Raw genomic sequence first — 19509 nt, 5'->3', positions numbered from 1 at the left:
CCTGTTCTACAGAGTCGCAGGCAAGCTGGAGCCTATCCCAGCTGACTACGGGCGAAAGGCGGGGTACACCCTGGACAAGTCGTCAGGTCATCACAGGGCTGACACATAGACATAAACAACCATTCACACTCACATTCACACCTACGGTCAATTTAGAGTCACCAGTTAACCTAACCTGCATGTCTTTGGACTGTGGGGGAAACCGGAGCACCTGGAGGAAACCCACGCGGACACGGGGAGAACATGCAAACTCCACACAGAAAGGCCCTCGCTGGCCACAGGGCTCGAACCCGGACCTTCTTGCTGTGAGGCGACAGCGCTAACCACTACACCACCGTGCCGCCAATAATAATAATAATAATAATTCATTTCTTGAGTGCATTCCATGTAAATCTCAATGCTCTTACAAAATAGAGATAATATGATATGTAAAAATGCGTCATATTAAAATACATATTCACTGTATCTAAAAATATCAATCAACAACGTCAAATGATTATCTTTGATTAAACAAGTAAGTTTATAGTTTTTTATTGAAAGTTTCACAGGAGGGTGCTTCACGTAACTCCAATGGAATAGCATTCCACAGTCTGGGGGTACAAGCAGAGAATGCTCGTGCTCTGTAGCTGTTGGTCTTGAATTGAGGACTTGACGAGCGCAGATGATCCTTGTTTGAACGCAGCATTCGTTTTGATTGGTGGCGCCTCAAGAGATCACTTAGGTACTTCAGTAACTGCAGAGCCACTGACAGTTTTGTAAGTCACCAGAAGTATTTTGAAGATAATACGCTTGTGAATAGGGAGCCAGTGAAGATCATGGAGAACAGGAGTAACGCAGTCAGATTTCCTCATCATGATTAGAATACGTGTAGCACAGTTCTGGATGTGTTGGAGTTTGTTGATTTGTTTGTCAGGAAGGCCATAGAGAAGACTGTTACAGTAATCAAGTTTAGAAGTTACAAATGCATGGATAAGTTTTTCAGCATTGCGCTGGTCCAAAATCTTTCTAATAGTGCCAATGCGTCTAAGGGCAAATGAAGCAGACTTGCATATACTGTTTATTTGAGATACCATAGTGAAGTTGTTGTCAAACATTACACCAAGATCACGCACTTCAGAAGTCATCTTGATCTTTGTTCTGTTCATCACAACTGACTCGATTGGATGATTTTGTAGGTGACAAGAAGAGAAGTGCACAACTTCAGTCTTAAAACTGTTACAAACTAGTTTGTTATTAACCATCCAGTTAGTGACATCCTGAATGCAACATTCCAGTTTGCCATTGCGAGGTAGATGGTTGGACCTTTTCACCACAAGATAAATTTGGGTGTCATCAGCATACAACGTTGGCTGTAGACCATGTGCACAAATGAGATCCTCAATGGGTGTAACATACAAGGAAAATAGCAAAGGACCCAGAACGGAACCTTCAATACATGTTTCTACTGTGTGATAGTCCATCCCAGATGCCTCTGAGCCCAGGAAAGTCTTCTGGACACAGTTAATATAAGGCATCCTTTTTTAAATAAAGCTTTAACTGGCATTTGTGGATGTAGCTCCATATTGTAGTGCTTGACAAAGGTTTGCCAAAGTAATCCAGAGCCCATGTGGTTATATTAGCTATAGGTGAATATCCAAAGCTTTTCCTGCCATACTTCTGGATCTTTCTGTCTGGAATGAAATACAAGTCAGTGTAAATTAAGAAATCATTACTTTCTTTCTTTCTTCTTTTTTTTAATTGCATTTTCCCAACCTTTTCTAATTTAGGGTGTTATATATTTATATTCCTGATGATACCATAGCCATCTATGGGCGGCAGCCAAGGGAGCAAAATTGGTTGTGGTCTCTTTGTGAGAAGCATAGCTTACTCTCTCTCCCCTCTGTCAATCACAGCAACATTAGCCAATCATGGGTGTCTGTGAGTTTGTGTATGTGGAAGAGGGTAGATAGCGCTTTCCTCTGAAACTGTTACACTGCCCTGTGATGCTACATGAGCAGTAGTTTGAAAAGATGCACTTTCCTGGCTTCACGTGTCTTGGAGGAAGCCCTCACTGTCCCTACTCGGTAGCTGTTGTATCATAAGGGTGAGCTGGCTGGTGGGTAGGAATGGGTAGGTAAACAAATTGTGGTGAACAATGGAGAAAAAATAAATATAAACTTTAATTTAAGTTCATTTAAAGTAGATTTATTTCATTATTATTTATTTATTATTGATATTAAGTTAACTCCATGTGTAGCCGACATGAGTAATACTTTTGTAGGCAAGCCCTGCTGTTAATAAAGTATTGATGGAGTATTCTCATCTCATTATCTCTAGCCACTTTATCCTGTTCTACAAGGTCGCAGGCAAGCTGGAGCCTATCCCAGCTGACTACGGGCGAAAGGCGGGGTACACTCTGGACAAGTCGCCAGGTCATCACAGGGCTGACACATAGACACAGACAACCATTCAAATCAAATCAAATCAAATCAAATCAAATCAAATCAAATCAAATCAAATCAAGTTTATTTGTACAGCGCTTTTAACAATAAACATTGTCGCAAAGCAGCTTTACAGAATTTGAACGACTTAAAACATGAGCTAATTTTATCCCTAATCTATCCCCAATGAGCAAGCCTGTGGCGACGGCGGCAAGGAAAAACTCCCTCAGACGACATGAGGAAGAAACCTCGAGAGGAACCAGACTCAAAAGGGAACCCATACTCATTTGGGCAACAACAGACAGCCTGACTATAATATTAACAGTTTTAACAGGTATAACCCTCAACTGTCCTCATGGGGCCGTCCTTCACAGGAGTGGGGCGATAAAACTCCGACCAGACACAGGGCACCAGGATGGATCAAGCAGGTCCGAGGGGCAGAAGAGGCCAGCATCTCAATCCCAGGACCAACATGTAACTCAGAGGGACAGATGGGGGGGGGGGGGGGGGGAGAGAGAGAGAAAGAAAACACATTGTTAGGTATGCCCTAAAAATGACAAGTATTAAATCTGTGTGGTAGGCTCGCAGAGACGAGTCTTTACATCAGGCATGACACACAATGGCATGTTAATATGGTAAAAAAAATATATCATGACCTGCTCTGGCATTCACACTCACATTCACACCTACGGTCAATTTAGAGTCACCAGTTAACCTAACCTGCATGTCTTTGGACTGTGGGGGAAACCGGAGCACCCGGAGGAAACCCACACGGACACGGGGAGAACATGCAAACTCCACACAGAAAAGCCCTCGTCGGCCACGGGGCTCAAACCCGGACCTTCTTGCTGTGAGGCGACAGCGCTAACCACTACACCACTGTGCCGCCATTGATGGAGTATTGATGGAAAAAAAAAACAGAATAACATATGCACTAAATAATAGTTGGTTTCAAACATACAGTACATTGTGTCGTTATATCTAAGTACTGTATTTAAGCATTGCTCTTTTTTCTACAAAGCACTAGTATCATAATTATTTGCTCCCATGCATTTAATATTTTGTGATTTTTACTCTGAAGAGAATAACAGTGTTGAATCTTGAACTATAATGAATCTGCAATGTGGGGATACTGCGTATAATACTGTAGAGGAACGTTTGTCCACTCCTCCATGCAGAACGTTTTACGCTCCTTTATATTCTTAGGATTGTGCATGTGAACTTCTCTCCTTAATTCAGATCACAGGTTTTGGTTGCGTTCAAATTCTGAGACTCATCGCAAACGCAAAACACTGCTATTGTGTATCCTACTGATGTAGTTCTGTGGATGGAACAAAAATGTAAATAAAGCTGAAAAAATAAAATAAAATACTGAACCCCAAAATATGATTAAATGAGAGTAGGGGAATCCATGGCGTAATGGTTGATGAAGCAGTTTTGGGTTCAAAAGGTGACTGGTTCAATTCCTTTGACCAGCAGGAATGGCTGAAGTGCTCTTAAGTAAGGCACCAAACCCCAGGCTGCTCTGGGTATGTTGTATGTTGCTCTGGATAAGAGCGTCTGATTAATGGTTATTTAAATTAAACAGCAAAACTCTGAAACAGGTAAACATTTAGTTCTGTATATTTTTTTTTCTATTTGTAGGTAAATCGAATTAAAATCCCAAAGCAGATTGATGAGTTTGTGGAGATGCACCCAGAGACCAGTAACCTTGTGTCCAAAGTTATTTTCCGAGTGAAGACAGAACTTTACGGGGTGAGAATGACTTTTAAGACAGCTGGATTTTTTTAAATATCACGTTAGGATCTAACTTACATATCCATAACGATTTTCTTTCACAGATCTGGTTGACCCTCATGAAGTGTTTCAATTATCCAATGAAAGATAACACTATAAAGCTGGCCATTGTGTGGTTTACACTGTCATTCGGGTAAGCATTTACTCTTATAGAGTGGTGGAAAAAGCCCCCCTTAAGGAAAATTCAGTTTTTCTCCAAGTTGAAATGAACCATGTGTTTAGTTTTAATCATAGTTTTGACAACAGTGACATGAACAATAATGCCACCTAAAGTTTGCCTAAAGTTAATACTTTTTTTTAACAAAAACAAACATTGTGCCAAGGGGGCCTTTTACCCCCCCCCCCCCCCCCCCCCCAGTGGGGTAAAAGGCCCCCTGAGGTGGGGCAATAGGCCCCCTCACTCAAAAAAAGCTGTTTGGATAGCAAAAGTGTTTACTTAAGCCTATAATGTGAAAGAAACAAGAAAATATCCCTGAATTAATGAATAGATGCATTATTTTATTATATTTCACATTTTAATTTAAATTTTTTTTTTAATTTCAATTATTTTTAATATTAAGTTCAAATTACTTGCTTTACTCAACCAGGTAAGCGAGATGTTATTAAAAACTATGTATCTGCTATTCAGAAATGTATGAAATACAGTAATTATGATAAAAGGAAACGATGCCCCCTGGGGGCCATTTACCCCGCCATTAAGGGGGTGTTTTACCCCACAGACTACACTTTTACAAAAAAGGGTCTTACTTTCAAAATGTGATTCAACTTTTTATACCTAATATATTTTTTTTTAACGTACTGACTTGTCTACTCATACCACATACACAGCTGTGATATCTGACGAAATAGCAGCTATCTAAATACAGTTTTACTGATATCTGAAAATTATATCACTTACCATGAAATTTGATTTCTCTCCGCTGCATTGCTGATATGCGATCCACAGTGGATATTTGTATATCCCCATTGTCAAGCCAGTCCATAGCAACAATAGAAATGTAACTTTGTGCCATCTGGTGGTTATTTTGGGTAAAACAGGCTGGGGGCTTTTTCCCCCACTCTACTCTAGGCGGTCTCACAGAATGTCGAAGTGTGTTTGAGTACAGAGAGAAGAGAATGTGTACAGATTACATTTTCTGTGTATCTTTTTTTTCTGGGGGGGAAAAAAACCTCTTGCAGGTATTATGGCTTGTCTGTGTGGTTCCCTGATGTGATCAAACACCTTCAGGCTGATGAGTACGCTTCTAAAGTGCAGTGGCACAAAAATGAGCAAATCGAGGACTTCACATTCAACTTCACATTAGAGAACCAGATACACATCAATGGTGTGTTCATCAATGACAGGTACACGAGTCTCATTAAAGGTAACACAGTTTATGTATTACAGAAAGAACTGTTGTGTTCAAAGCGGTGGTCAGAGCCCAGGGAGGCAGGGTCATCACGGGCACATCTCTGTTCTTTAGTCAGTGAGAAACAAGAACGAGGTACGTAGCAACAAAGGCTTGGTAACATATGATACTATACTATGAGATTTCCTGGTGAACAGTGACACATAAAGAAGATAAGAAGGCAAATTAATCTCGACCCAAAATCGGAACAGGTGAACACAGTCAGGTAACAAACCAATGAAAGGACAGGGGAGAGAGGGGACTAGAACAAAGCAAAAGGATATGGCATAGGAAATAAAACACACACAAACAAATTGACGTAAAAGCAGTGCTGCTTGTCGCTCTCGGCAATCCAGCGTGTGCTGAGAAAGGATATTTGTAACAGTAGGTTACAGAAATATTGCTATTTGACACAGATGTGATGATAATTGATTGATTGATTGATTTATTCCGAACAGTAAAGAAGATATAAAAAAACAAAAATAAAATAATAATATCATTCATGCATTTGTTATATGCCATGTATCATGTCTGATGATTTTTTATTTTATTTTTTTTAACCACTTGTACAGGTTCATAGGTATGAAATTCAAGTCAGTGACTTTCATCAACACCACCTTTCAAAGCTGCCGCTTGGAAGATGTAACGTCTGTGGGATTATTCTTCCGAAACTGCACGATTACTGATACTGAATTCTATAACACAGGTACATTTACAAGAGGGAAAGTTTGAAAACAGTCTTTAAAAGTAGACGGCCTTTCGATTTCATAAAACCGGTGAAATTTAGTTCCCTCTGAAATTTGGTTATTGTGGTATATGTCTCATCTCATTATCTCTAGCCACTTTATCCTGTTCTACAGGGTCGCAGGCAAGCTGGAGCCTATCCCAGCTGACTACGGGCGAAAGGCGGGGTACACCCTGGACAAGTCGCCAGGTCATCACAGGGCTGCACATAGACACAGACAACCATTCACATTCACGGTCAATTTAGAGCCACTAGTTAACCTAACCTGCATGTCTTTGGACTGTGGGGGAAACCGGAGCACCCGGAGGAAACCCACGCGGACACGGGGAGAACATGCAAACTCCACACAGAAAGGCGCTCGCCGGCCACGGGGCTCGAACCCGGACCTTCTTGCTGTGAGGCGACAGCGCTAACCACTACACCACCGTGCCGCCTGTGGTATATGTTTATTTCTGTAATATCTAAAAAATAAAAAAACAAGGCCATTCTGTGGCTGGGAAGTTATTTAATTTGAGAAGATTCCCTAGCAAATAGTGTGCATGAAATCACTTGCTTCGCATAGTCAAGCAGACAGAGGAAGTCCGTGTGCGCATGTGCAGGTTTACCTTTCAGCGTCGTTGTCGTCTTCTTTTGGGTTTTACAGCAGCTGGCATCCAGTGTTGCATTACTGCCATCTACAGGTTTACCTTGACTGTGCACTGACAGTTACATCATTTTGTCGCTAAACGAACAGCTGATCACCCCGAGGTGCTCGCTGACCGCTGATATTTATTAATTTGGTCCTGCGTTTCCTTTCCTTCGCAACATAACGTCTTTTCTTCTCACTTTCTGTTACTGTAGTCGGTCTTTCACGTTTCATTCGCGTCCTCCATTTTTCTCTCTTATTTCAAATTTGTATCCCACAATGCCTTGTGCGAATGGGGAAAGCCCACCATGTGATGCATGACGTAGTATCTTGAATTGGGTCATGGTGAAGCAGGAAAAAATAGCGGAGAATTTAGGGCCACGTGGTTCTAAATTCATTAATTGTTCTATTTAAAAAAAATAATAATAAAATTGTAAATCTGTGATTCGAATTCAGTAGCTTTCGGTCCAGTAAGCAAAAACAATTAAGTGTCAGGGAAAATTCTTTTTATGACCTAAACCTGAAAAATCTGAAAGTCAGTCTACCTTTAATGGACCAACCTAAATAATATAAAGTACTGTGCAAAAGTCTTAGGTACATGCAGTGAAATGCTGTAGGACAAATATGCCTTCAAAAATAATGAAATTCAACATTTCTATATTTAAAAAAAAAGCTCAGTAAGCAGTAATGCATGAAAAAAAGTCAATATGTGATGTGAGACGACCCTTTGCTTAACCCTTTGATGCAAAACATATGCACACCCCTTCTAATGCACAACATGGGTCAAAAATGACCCGCATTCATTTTCCACGTTATTTCATGCTGACTGAGTTTTTCTTTGCTCTATCTTTTGAAATCAATTTATTTTATGATTGAATATTCCAAGTGTTCTTTAAATATCTTGTTTTTAATTACCACAAATCATTAATTTAATTTTTTCTTTCCTACTTTATGAACAAAAATACTTTTTATATTACTACACATGGGTCATCCAAGTGTGATTTAAAATTAAATGTCTTAATACTGGGGCGGCACGGTGGTGTAGTGGTTAGCGCTGTCGCCTCACAGCAAGAAGGTCCTGGGTTCGAGCCCCAGGGCTGGCGAGGGCCTTTCTGTGCGGAGTTTGCATGTTCTTCCCGTGTCCGCGTGGGTTTCCTCCGGGTGCTCCAGTTTCCCCCACAGTCCAAAGACATGCAGGTTAGGTTAACTGGTGACTCTAAATTGACCGTAGGTGTGAATGTGAGTGTGAATGGTTGTCTGTGTCTATGTGTCAGCCCTGTGATGACCTGGCGACTTGTCCAGGGTGTACCCCGCCTTTCGCCCGTAGTCAGCTGCGATAGGCTCCAGCTTGCCTGCGACCCTGTAGAACAGGATAAAGTGGCTAGAGATAATGAGATGAGATGTCTTAATACTATAATAATAATTTGTTTCAAGTAATTACTTTAGCAGTGAATGGGGCCAGTTATTTATTTATTAACGATGTAGTTAGCTAAGCCAACTACAATAAAATTAGCTAACTAAAGTAGAATATGTCAACAGCTCGGTAGCTAATAGTAATTACTTGTAACTTTCTGACAAGTAATCTACTCACTCTCAAGGGAACCTAAACATAATCAATTTTTTTCTAAGGTAATGTTAGAACAATTGAAAAACATTACTTACATGTATTAGATGGGCAAAGGGCGCTGTGCTGAGCTGTGAAATGTCTGACACAAGCACAATTCACAGTTCCCACCAAACGCTGGAGTAAATGCATGCGGGTCGGTTCTGACCCATGTGTGTAAACTTGATGTAGAATTACAAAAGCTGTGCTTGTTCATAACTTAAGAAAGGAAAAATAAAAATGATGATTTGTGCTAAACAAAAACAAGATATTTAACGCATATTTGGAAAAGTAAATGACAAAATGAATTTATTTCAAAAGAATATCATAGAAACACTCAGCCATACATGAAATAACCTGGAAAATGAATGCAGGTCGTTTTTGACCCATGTTGTGCATTAGAAGGGTAGTGATACAAAAAGGGTTTTTATTCAAAAAGTAAGAAAGGAAAAAATAAAATAAGGATGTATGATGATCAAAAACAAGTTAATTGAGGAATACCTTGAATACTGAATGATGGAATTAATTTATTGCAAAGATATAGAAGATAAAAACTCAGCCGGGTCACTTTTGACCCATGTTTTGCATCAAAGGGTTAAAAAAATTGTAGTCTCAGGTACAATGAGTGCAGTTTTATAAGGAAATGTCAGGAGCTGTAGGTTTTACTGAGCATCTTACAGAACCAGCCACAGTTCTTCTGGACACTTTGACTGTCACACTCGCTTCTTAATGTTGCACCAAAACCCAGCAGCCTTCATTATGTTTTCTTTTTTAATCTGAAAAGTGCTCTCTTGTGGAATACGCTGCTTAGATACAAACTTTTTTTTCTTCTGTAACATTTAATTTTGTGCTGGAAAACGAACATTTGGACTCTAAAATGTTTTTGTACTGACTCGATAATGTAGAAGTCATAAACTAGAAATCTATAGCAAAGTTTGTTTGAAAAAAATAGAGTGCCTCAGAATTTTGCACAGTATCGTACATTATTATTACCATTATTATTATTATTATTACACAATTTGATAACCAGAATAAGTGTCATCTGTGTATCCAGAATGTGAATGGAATTGACTTAGCAATTTTCATGCCCAGATATTGATGACTCCAAACTCATAAACACAAAAGTCACAAACAGCACGTTTTTTCACAACAAAACTGGTTGTCAGATGACATTTGAGCACGACTACAGCGCCTACTGGGTCTACTTTGTCAACTTCCTGGGGACGCTGGCTGTGCTACCAGGAAACATTGTATCCGCACTGCTCATGGACAAAACGGGACGCTTATCCATGCTGGGTAAGATTAATGCTTCTTCAGTTGCAGCTTATCTAGGAATCCATGTTTTTTTTTCCATTTTCAATGCAATATCAGAGCTTTGAGTATTGGATGATGTGCAGTTCTGATCTGATACTGACATCCTTTAGGTAACTGAGCGACACCCTGAAAGCTTTTATTTGTAAATTATGTGAAATATCCGCTTCGTGATGGCAGTTTGCCTAAAGGCAAGTTGTGTGTTGGGTTCGTGATCAAGATCTGTATTATATCCATCAATATCATGCATTCATGGAATAAAATATGAGTGTAGGAACAGCCATTTTCTACAGTTTTTTTCCAATCATTAAGGGAACCAGACACAGGTATATCTCTGTAGTTATCCTTTCCATGTTGTCAAACATTTATAATACAACCCCGATTCCAAAAAAGTTGGGACAAAGGACAAATTGTAAATAAAAACGGAATGCAATGATGTGAAAGTTTCAAAATTCCATATTTTATTCAGAATAGAACATAGATGACATATCAAATGTTTAAACTGAGAAAATGTATCTTTTAAAGAGAAAAATTAGGTGATTTTAAATTTCATGACAACAACACATCTCAAAAAAGTTGGGACAAGGCCATGTTTACCACTGTGAGACATCCCCTTTTCTCTTTACAACAGTCTGTAAACGTCTGGGGACTGAGGAGACAAGTTGCTCAAGTTTAGGGATAGGAATGTTAACCCATTCTTATCTAATGTAGGATTCTAGTTGCTCAACTGTCTTAGGTCTTTTTTGCCGTATCTTCCGTTTTATGATGCGCCAAATGTTTTCTATGGGTGAAAGATCTGGACTGCAGGCTGGCCAGTTCAGTACCCGGACCCTTCTTCTACGCAGCCATGATGCTGTAATTGATGCAGTATGTGGTTTGGCATTGTCATGTTGGAAAATGCAAGGTCTTCCCTGAAAGAGACGTCGTCTGGATGGGAGCATATGTTGCTCTAGAACCTGGATATACCTTTCAGCATTGATGGTGTCTTTCCAGATGTGTAAGCTGCCCATGCCACACGCATTAATACAACCCCATACCATCAGAGATGCAGGCTTCTGAACTGAGCGCTGATAACAACTTGGGTCGTCCTTCTCCTCTTTAGTCCGAATGACACGGCATCCCTGATTTCCATAAAGAACTTCAAATTTTGATTCGTCTGACCACAGAACAGTTTTCCACTTTGCCACAGTCCATTTTAAATGAGCCTTGGCCCAGAGAAGACGTCTGTGCTTCTGAATCATGTTTAGATACGGCTTCTTCTTTGAACTATAGAGTTTTAGCTGGCAATGGCGGATGGCACGGTGAATTGTGTTCACAGATAATGTTCTCTGGAAATATTCCTGAACCCATTTTGTGATTTCCAATACAGAAGCATGCCTGTATGTGATGCAGTGCCGTCTAAGGGCCCGAAGATCACGGGCACCCAGTATGGTTTTCCGGCCTTGACCCTTACGCACAGAGATTCTTCCAGATTCTCTGAATCTTTTGATGATATTATGCACTGTAGAGGATGATATGTTCAAACTCTTTGCAATTTTACACTGTCGAACTCCTTTCTGATATTGCTCCACTATTTGTCAGTGCAGAATTAGGGGGATTGGTGATCCTCTTCCCATCTTTACTTCTGAGAGCCACTGCCACTCCAAGATGCTCTTTTTATACCCAGTCATGTTAATGACCTATTGCCAGTTGACCTAATGAGTTGCAATTTGGTCCTCCAGCTGTTCCTTTTTTGTACCTTTAACTTTTCCAGCCTCTTATTGCCCCTGTTCCAACTTTTTTGAGATGTGTTGCTGTCATGAAATTTCAAATGAGCCAATATTTGGCATGAAATTTCAAAATGTCTCACTTTCGACATTTGATATGTTGTCTATGTTCTATTGTGAATACAATATCAGTTTTTGAGATTTGTAAATTATTGCATTCTGTTTTTATTTACAATTTGTACTTTGTCCCAACTTTTTTGGAATCGGGGTTGTAACATTATGAGCCTGTCAAGTGGCAAATAACAAGCAGTTTACTTTCACGTGGATGCTTGCCGCATAGGATTGCATTGTATCACCATTTTATGGTTGTTGGTTATAAATATTGCGTTCTAACTCCATACTGGACCAGTTTCAATCATTTTCGTCCCTAGTAAATATTTAAATATATGAACCCAAAGAGATGGGAAAATAGGGCCCGGGTTAAAAAATCCCAAAGTTTCTCTTTAAAGGTCATAGGCAATGGTTGGAATGTCAACTTTATTGTCTAGATCAGTGTTTCTCAAACTTTTTCAGACCAAGGACCACTTTGTCCCAAATTTCAGGGACCACCTGTCAACACCCCCCCGCACAAAACACACACACACACACACACACACACACACACACACACACACACACACACCATACAGAGATGTGTACTATTAGGTGTTTTTGATTGAAAAAATTAGGGTTAACTAAATACATTAAAGGCCTATCCATTCCATATCCTCCGTGGTTTTTAAAGGCAAAAGCATGGAGGTTTAAAATTCAGCAAACAGTTAATCAGAACATTTCATATCAATAGTTCAAAATTGTTCAAAATTAGGAGGAACATGAATGAACTGAAATGAACAAAACAAATTTTAGATTTAACAGATTACACTTACTTGTCTTCTGCTCAAAACTGACTCTTTTTTTCTTAATGGGAGGAGTGGTGCTGATGCATACTAAGCATCAGTGATTTAATATCTGGTTCCAAGCTGGACAGCTTTAATCTGAGATTGGGGGCCACATTGACTCGGTTTCGCTTTTTAGTTTTCAACCCAACCAGTGCTGAAAACCCAACCTCGCATCTGTACGTGGATGAAAATGGCAGGAGTGTTTTTAATGCAGTGTTTTTACTGTCAGCCACTTCTCCATCCTTGTTGTTTCACTTTCAGTAAATTAAAAAAATCGCCATGAACACGAGCTAGTTAGGATTAGCCTATTATATGTTCAGAATTTTTGTTTGCTTGTTTTCAGGTCTGCCTGCCTGTTTGCCTGTGAGGCAGAGATTTGTGAGGTGACTGTTGCCTAGAGACGAGAGGCGGAATAAGAGCACGTGCACACTACAAGTTTTATGTGGTGCAAATTCAGATGCAGAACGCTTTTTAAATAATAATAATGATGAAATTACAGGCCCATTTGATTGCCATTAAAAATAAGATTGGATAAATTTAACTTTCTAATAATGTTACAAAGCATACGCTAACTTATCTTGAAAACGCTGACTACATTTGTAGATCACCTCGCGGACCACTTGAGGTCTCTCGCAGACCATCAGTGGTCCGCGGACCACACTTTGCGAAACACTGGTCTAGATGAACGACCCAAAAAGCGAATTCAATCCTCCTGGTGTCTAATTTGCACCCTAAAATTGAATAAAACGGTTAAAACATACTGTTTTGTCCAATTTCCGAAGGTTTGTTTACATCTCACTTATGTGCACTTTCACCGCCAGGGTGCAGTTGTCGTGACGTCATTCAAGCCAAACAGACCGGGAGCAGTTCTGTGTTTACTTGCGAACCGAGCACACACGTACGGACTTTGGTCGTGAGAGGTTGTGTAAAATGATTGAAAGCGATAGCGATTTTGAAGTAGGAACTCTCCAAATTGAATATCGAGAGATGAAACCATACAGTATATGTACTGTATGAACCTACCGCCGTTGCAAAGCAATCGGTGAATGTGGCTCACTGGTTTGACCGTGCGGCCTCGGAATCGGACAGCGACTCGGCCGACTCTGATCGCAGTGACCCCGGACCTCAACAAGACTTGCACCCAAATGATTTATCCTGATAGTTATGATAAATTCTTACTTTCGTCGTAATACTAAATAAGAGCCCTTTTGAAGAATAATTAAACCGCTCTCCCTAGTGGATATAGGGAACGATTACTGGACAGTGCGCCGGTAAGCCACATTAGCCTGCCATCCACGGCATTATACTATTTATAGCCTACTCTAAGCAAGGAAATATCCCTTTGTCTCATTTCCATAATGATTGTACAGGATCCCTCAGGATTCTTGACTTGTCAATTGCAAGCAAAAATAAAAATGTTTACCTCCAATCTTCTCCTTTTTGCTTGAGCGTTGCTGGTCCGTTTCTTCTTTGACCGCTTGATTTTGTTTCACGCGCACAATCCACTCTCTCCACCTCATCTCCTCTTCTGGAGAAAGCCAACCCTCTGGCTTCATGCGCACAATCCATTCTCTTCGCCTCGTCTCCTCTTTCGGAAAAAGCCAATCCACTCTCTCTGCCTCTTCTCCTCTCTCGGAAAAAGGTAAAAACTTCTTCCTGAACTGGTCCCGTTGTTACAGTTCACTGCACAACAATAAGGCATGGGTTTTTCTTTGGAACGCATGTCTGCACTCAAGCCGAACGGCAATGTAAGTAAACAGAAGTGGCCTCAACTCAAGGGGTTTGTTTGTCTTGAATGACGTCACGCGTCAAGTGGTCACAAAAAATCGCTGAACAGAAATTCGCCGCGATCCGCACTCACTTATTTTAATTATTACTTATTAACAACACTTCTTGGGACCAGAAGAAAATCACAGAGGGAATTTTAACATATAAAGTTTCAAATGTGCATAAATTGAAAACTGTTGCCTATGAGCTTTAAGGTAAAAGCTGACACATATCATATAAAACAAATTATTATCCATACAGGACAGTTTTCCATGGAATAAAAATGTGTTCTGTTCCCTTCTAGCAGGTTTCATTCATTTGGTTTGATGGCATGCAATATTGTGAGCATATCGCTTATCCTACGTGTATTATGTCACCCTACCCAACAGAGAATGAGCATTGAATATGATTTACGATATTGCATGGTTGTCAAGACAACATGATGTCACATGTCGGAGCTGATGTGAATATCCAGTGAGAGAGTTTTCTGCTGTGCATGCAGAAGCATTTCTTTGAAAATGCTTTGAAAATGCCATAAGATACGTATTAGACGTAAAACTTCCGCACTAGCGAGCGACTGTGACAATTAGTAAACAAACATGACCGCCAGTAAAATCTATAATTGTTCCTTCGAACGTGTATGTGTAATACAGTGGTGCTTGAAAGTTTGTGAACCCTTTAGAATTTTCTATATTTCTGCATAAATATGACCTAAAACATCATCAGATTTTCACACAAGCCCTAAAAGTAGATAAAGAGAACCCAGTTAAACAAATGAGACAAAAATATTATACTTGGTCATTTATTTATTGAGGAAAATGATCCAATATTACATATCTGTGAGTGGCAAAAGTATGTGAACGTTTGCTTTCAGTATCTGGTGTGACCCCCTTGTGCAGCAATAACTGCAACTAAACGTTTGCGGTAACTGTTGATCAGTCCTGCACACCGGCTTGGAGGAATTTTAGCCCATTCCTCCGTACAGAACAGCTTCAGCTCTGGGATGTTGGTGGGTTTCCTCACATGAACTGCTCGCTTCAGGTCCTTCCACAACATTTCGATTGGATTAAGGTCAGGACTTTGACTTGGCCATTCCAAAACATTAACTTTATTCTTCTTTAACCATTCTTTGGTAGAACGGCTTGTGTGCTTAGGGTCGTTGTCTTGCTGCATGACCCACCTTCTCTTGAGATTCAGTTCATGGACAGATGTCCTGACATTTTCCTTTAGAATTCGCTGGTGTAATTCAGAATTCATTGTTCCATCAATGATGGCAAGTTGTCCTGGCCCAGATGCAGCAAAACAGGCCCAAACCATGATTCTACCACCACCATGTTTCACAGATGGGATAAGGTTCTTATGCTGGAATACAATGTTTTCCTTTCTCCAAACATAACGCTTCTCATTTAAACCAAAAAGTTCTATTTTGGTCTCATCCATCCACAAAACATTTGTCCAATAGCCTTCTGGCTTGTCCACATGATCTTTAGCAAACTGCAGACAAGCAGCAATGTTCTTTTTGGAGAGCAGTGGCTTTCTCCTTGCAACCCTGCCATGCATACCATTTGTTGTTCAGTGTTCTCCTGATGGTGGACTCATGAACATTAACATTAGCCAATGTGAGAAAGGTCTTCAGTTGCTTAGAAGTTACCCTGGGGTCTTTTGTGACCTCGCCGACTATTACACGCCTTGCTCTTGGAGTGATCTTTGTTGGTCGACCACTCCTGGGGAGGGTAACAATGGTCTTGAATTTCCTCCATTTGTACACAATCTGTCTGTCTGTGGATTGGTGGAGTCCAAACTCTTTAGAGATGGTTTTGTAACCTTTTCCAGCCTGATGAGCATCAACAACACTTTTTCTGAGGTCCTCAGAAATCTCTTTTGTTCGTGCCATGATACACTTCCTCAAACATGTGTTGTGAAGATCAGACTTTGATAGATCCCTGTTCTTTAAATAAAACATGGCGCCCATTCACACCTGATTGTCATCCCATTGACTGAAAACACCTGACTCTAATTTCACCTTCAAGTTAACTGCTAATCCTAGAGGTTCACATACCTTTGTCACTCACAGATATGTAATATTGGATCATTTTCCTCAATAAATAAATGACCAAGTATAATATTTTTGTCTCATTTGTTTAACTGGGTTCTCTTTATCTACTTTTAGGACTTGTGTGAAAATCTGATGATGTTTTAAGTCATATTTATGCAGAAATATAGAAAATTATAAAGGGTTCACAAACTTTCAAGCACCACTGTAATTGAATAATATTGGCTGGCTTTCGACTCGTTCAATATCATGCTAGCTGAATGGAATATATCTGATATACCATGAAAAAAAACCCAGCCAATATTATTTAATTATGTAAAAAGCACATGTGTATGATGAAAACTCATTATGATTATAATTTAATCAAGATGCAAATATTCAAGTGGGCTTTTTAATTGACACAAGTGGATCAGAGGTAAAATCAGGTATACAGATTTCATCTCCACCAAGCATGATTTCTCTGTGCTCCCTGTGCTCTCAGGTTTCTCCATGATCCTTTCTGGGATCAGCTGCTTCTTTCTGTGGTTTGGCACCAGTGAGGCCATGATGATCGGAATGCTGTGTCTTTACAATGGCCTCAGTATCTCCGCCTGGAACTCACTGGATGTGGTTACAGTAGAGCTATATCCTACTGATAGGAGGTATGTGTGGAACAGAAAGACCAAAGCATAGAGCACGCTTTTCTTCTTTACATAAAGTCTTCTTCTTCTTCTTCTTCTTCTTCTTCACTTCCATGTCCCAGTATAAATACTATTACCACATACTGTTAACGCAACACCAGTGCAATCTCTCTTGCATCACTGTTGACCTCTTACGCTAACATGTTGACCATTAGCTCAGCATACTGTTAATGCAACAGGCAATGACTCTTTGGTCTCTTTCTTACATTCAGAGGGACTGGCTTTGGCTTCTGTAACGCCTTGTGTAAGCTGGCAGCAGTGCTGGGGAACCTGATCTTTGGCTCTCTGGTCAGTATTGCTAAAGCTATCCCGATCCTGCTGGCCTCCTCTGTGTTGGTGTGTGGCGGTCTGGTGGGATTGCGGCTCCCGGACACAAGGTCCAATGTCCTGATGTAGAAAGTCAGCAGCGTCATTCAGCCCACGTCTCTCCTGTCCATTTTTACACCATTAGAGGCATCCTTTTTCATTTTTAAAAGCTAAATCACAAACTACAAGAAGAGAGTGAGAAATATGATTACTGTAATGGAATTTTGCAGAAGCAGATGTTTAAGCTTCAGCAGAAATGAGTGTTACGTAATGTGAGTCATATTATGATCGCAGTTATGATGCAAAGCATTATAGCACACAGCTCTGTCAGGTAACTAAAGCAGATAAAACCATAAGATCATTATGAGTCATAATAAACTTTAAGCCTAAACATAGTGTGAAACATAGACATATAAACATAGACGCCGCATTGAGCTGGGTGGCCCGTTGCTGGGATACGTCAGAGTGTCCGCCATATTGGATGTGGCAAATCTTCCCCGTAAACCAATGCAAGTAAATGGACTGAACTTCATAAAGCCCCTTTCTACAATAATATTTAACTCGATGCCTTTTATTCACCCATTAAGACACACACGTATATATTTGGGAAACAAACAGGCATCAAAACAACACATATAACTTTTAATGTGATGGTTATAAATAGTGTGCGAAATACCCGTCAATATTCCCTGGGAGGTGTGACCTAAATTTCCTCAACATGCAGCAGGCCTATACCGGAATCAAGCTATCGGAAACTTGTTTTTTTTTTTTATTCCGCTGCTACTATCGTAGGCTACTAACGATATCTACACATCAAGGCATGTTTTGGAGCTCAGCAGGGATCGTGTAGAATAATGTGCTGTGCTTACGCTGCTGAAGCCGTGCCGTGCCGTCTCCGCATCACTTTCATTAAATGCCGTGCAGATAGGCTATAAAATGTCTCCAAAAACATCACATCACATTATCTCAAGCCACTTTATCCTTCTACAGGGTCGCAGGCAAGCTGGAGCCTATCCCAGCTGACTACGGGCGAAAGGCGGGGTACACCCTGGACAAGTCGCCAGGTCATCACAGGGCTGACACATAGACACAGACAACCATTCACACTCACATTCACACCTACGGTCAATTTAGAGTCACCAGTTAACCTAACCTGCATGTCTTTGGACTGTGGGGGAAACCGGAGCACCCGGAGGAAACCCACGCGGACACGGGGAGAACATGCAAACTCCGCACAGAAAGGCCCTCGCCGGCCCCGGGGCTCGAACCCAGGACCTTCTTGCTGTGAGGCGACAGTGCTAACCACTACACCACCGTGCCGCCCCTCTCCAAAAACAATTTTTGCAATATACAGTGCTATATGGAAAAAAATTCAATTAAACCATATTACAATGGGATTGCTCCATGTGATTGCTTCATAGTCTGACATGCTTCCAATCTCTTCTATTTTTGAGTGTGCCATCACCATCTGACAGCTGGTGGTGAAATTGGTTGGGTGGGCTATGAAATAAATTATATTATATTCATTGTTTGGAGACAGGTTTCACCGAGCAGCTATTATGCGCGAGACTTCATATTAGCCACAAAGTCAGAAAAATCTGTTCGTAAAATTACGTTATAATGACCAAATACAATGAAAAGTATTTTTCCAGTCTCACCTGTGAAAGGTAATCCCATGTGATCTCGTTTGGATGGTAAACCTGTTGGTACAGTTAAACGCAGCACATGAATGAGGCATCTTTATTCTCCACTTTACCACATCCAATATGGCGGCGAGGATGACGTATGATTCTACGCGGAAGGCGGCGTCTATGTTTATATGTCTATGGTGTGAAAGATCCAAAGCCCTGGAGGGTTGTGAATCGGTTTCCTAACATTACATAAGTAATGTCTTACAGATCGCTGTATTTTTAAGTAGGCCGCAAGTCTCATACAGTATGCTGGTGGTATGAAGCTGAAAGCTGGTACTGATAGATGTGTAAATATAAATGCCCCTCTTATTAAAATGCTTAAAAAACTCTTAATGAGCCCATAAGGGAACAGGATGATCAGAGGGACTGGGAGAGCTGCACAGCTGTATCACAGCGATCATCCAGAGCTTTGGAGCTGAAAGAAAAATATCCTCCTGAGAACCAACCCACAGACTTGTGTCCTCTGTAGTTGACATTTG

The 19509-nt window shown here is 40.5% G+C and overlaps 1 protein-coding gene across 1 annotated transcript in view; it reads left to right on the top strand.

Annotated features, from left to right (window-relative positions):
• Nucleotides 1-17429, top strand: part of sv2ca (synaptic vesicle glycoprotein 2Ca) — a 65344-nt gene extending 47915 nt beyond the window's left edge. The window contains exons 6-12 of the mRNA XM_060907966.1: nt 4065-4175; nt 4262-4350; nt 5397-5561; nt 6178-6311; nt 9671-9874; nt 16835-16994; nt 17246-17429. Of these exons, the coding sequence (XP_060763949.1) occupies nt 4065-4175; nt 4262-4350; nt 5397-5561; nt 6178-6311; nt 9671-9874; nt 16835-16994; nt 17246-17429 (1047 nt within the window). The remainder of the gene's footprint in view (nt 1-4064; nt 4176-4261; nt 4351-5396; nt 5562-6177; nt 6312-9670; nt 9875-16834; nt 16995-17245) is intronic.
• Nucleotides 17430-19509: the final 2080 nt, after the last annotated feature.

The sequence above is a fragment of the Neoarius graeffei genome, chromosome 24 (genome assembly GCF_027579695.1).
Source record: "Neoarius graeffei isolate fNeoGra1 chromosome 24, fNeoGra1.pri, whole genome shotgun sequence".
Taxonomy (NCBI): domain Eukaryota; kingdom Metazoa; phylum Chordata; class Actinopteri; order Siluriformes; family Ariidae; genus Neoarius; species Neoarius graeffei.
The sequence above is the reverse complement of the archived record's forward strand: the minus strand, read 5'-3'. Positions and strand labels throughout refer to the sequence as shown.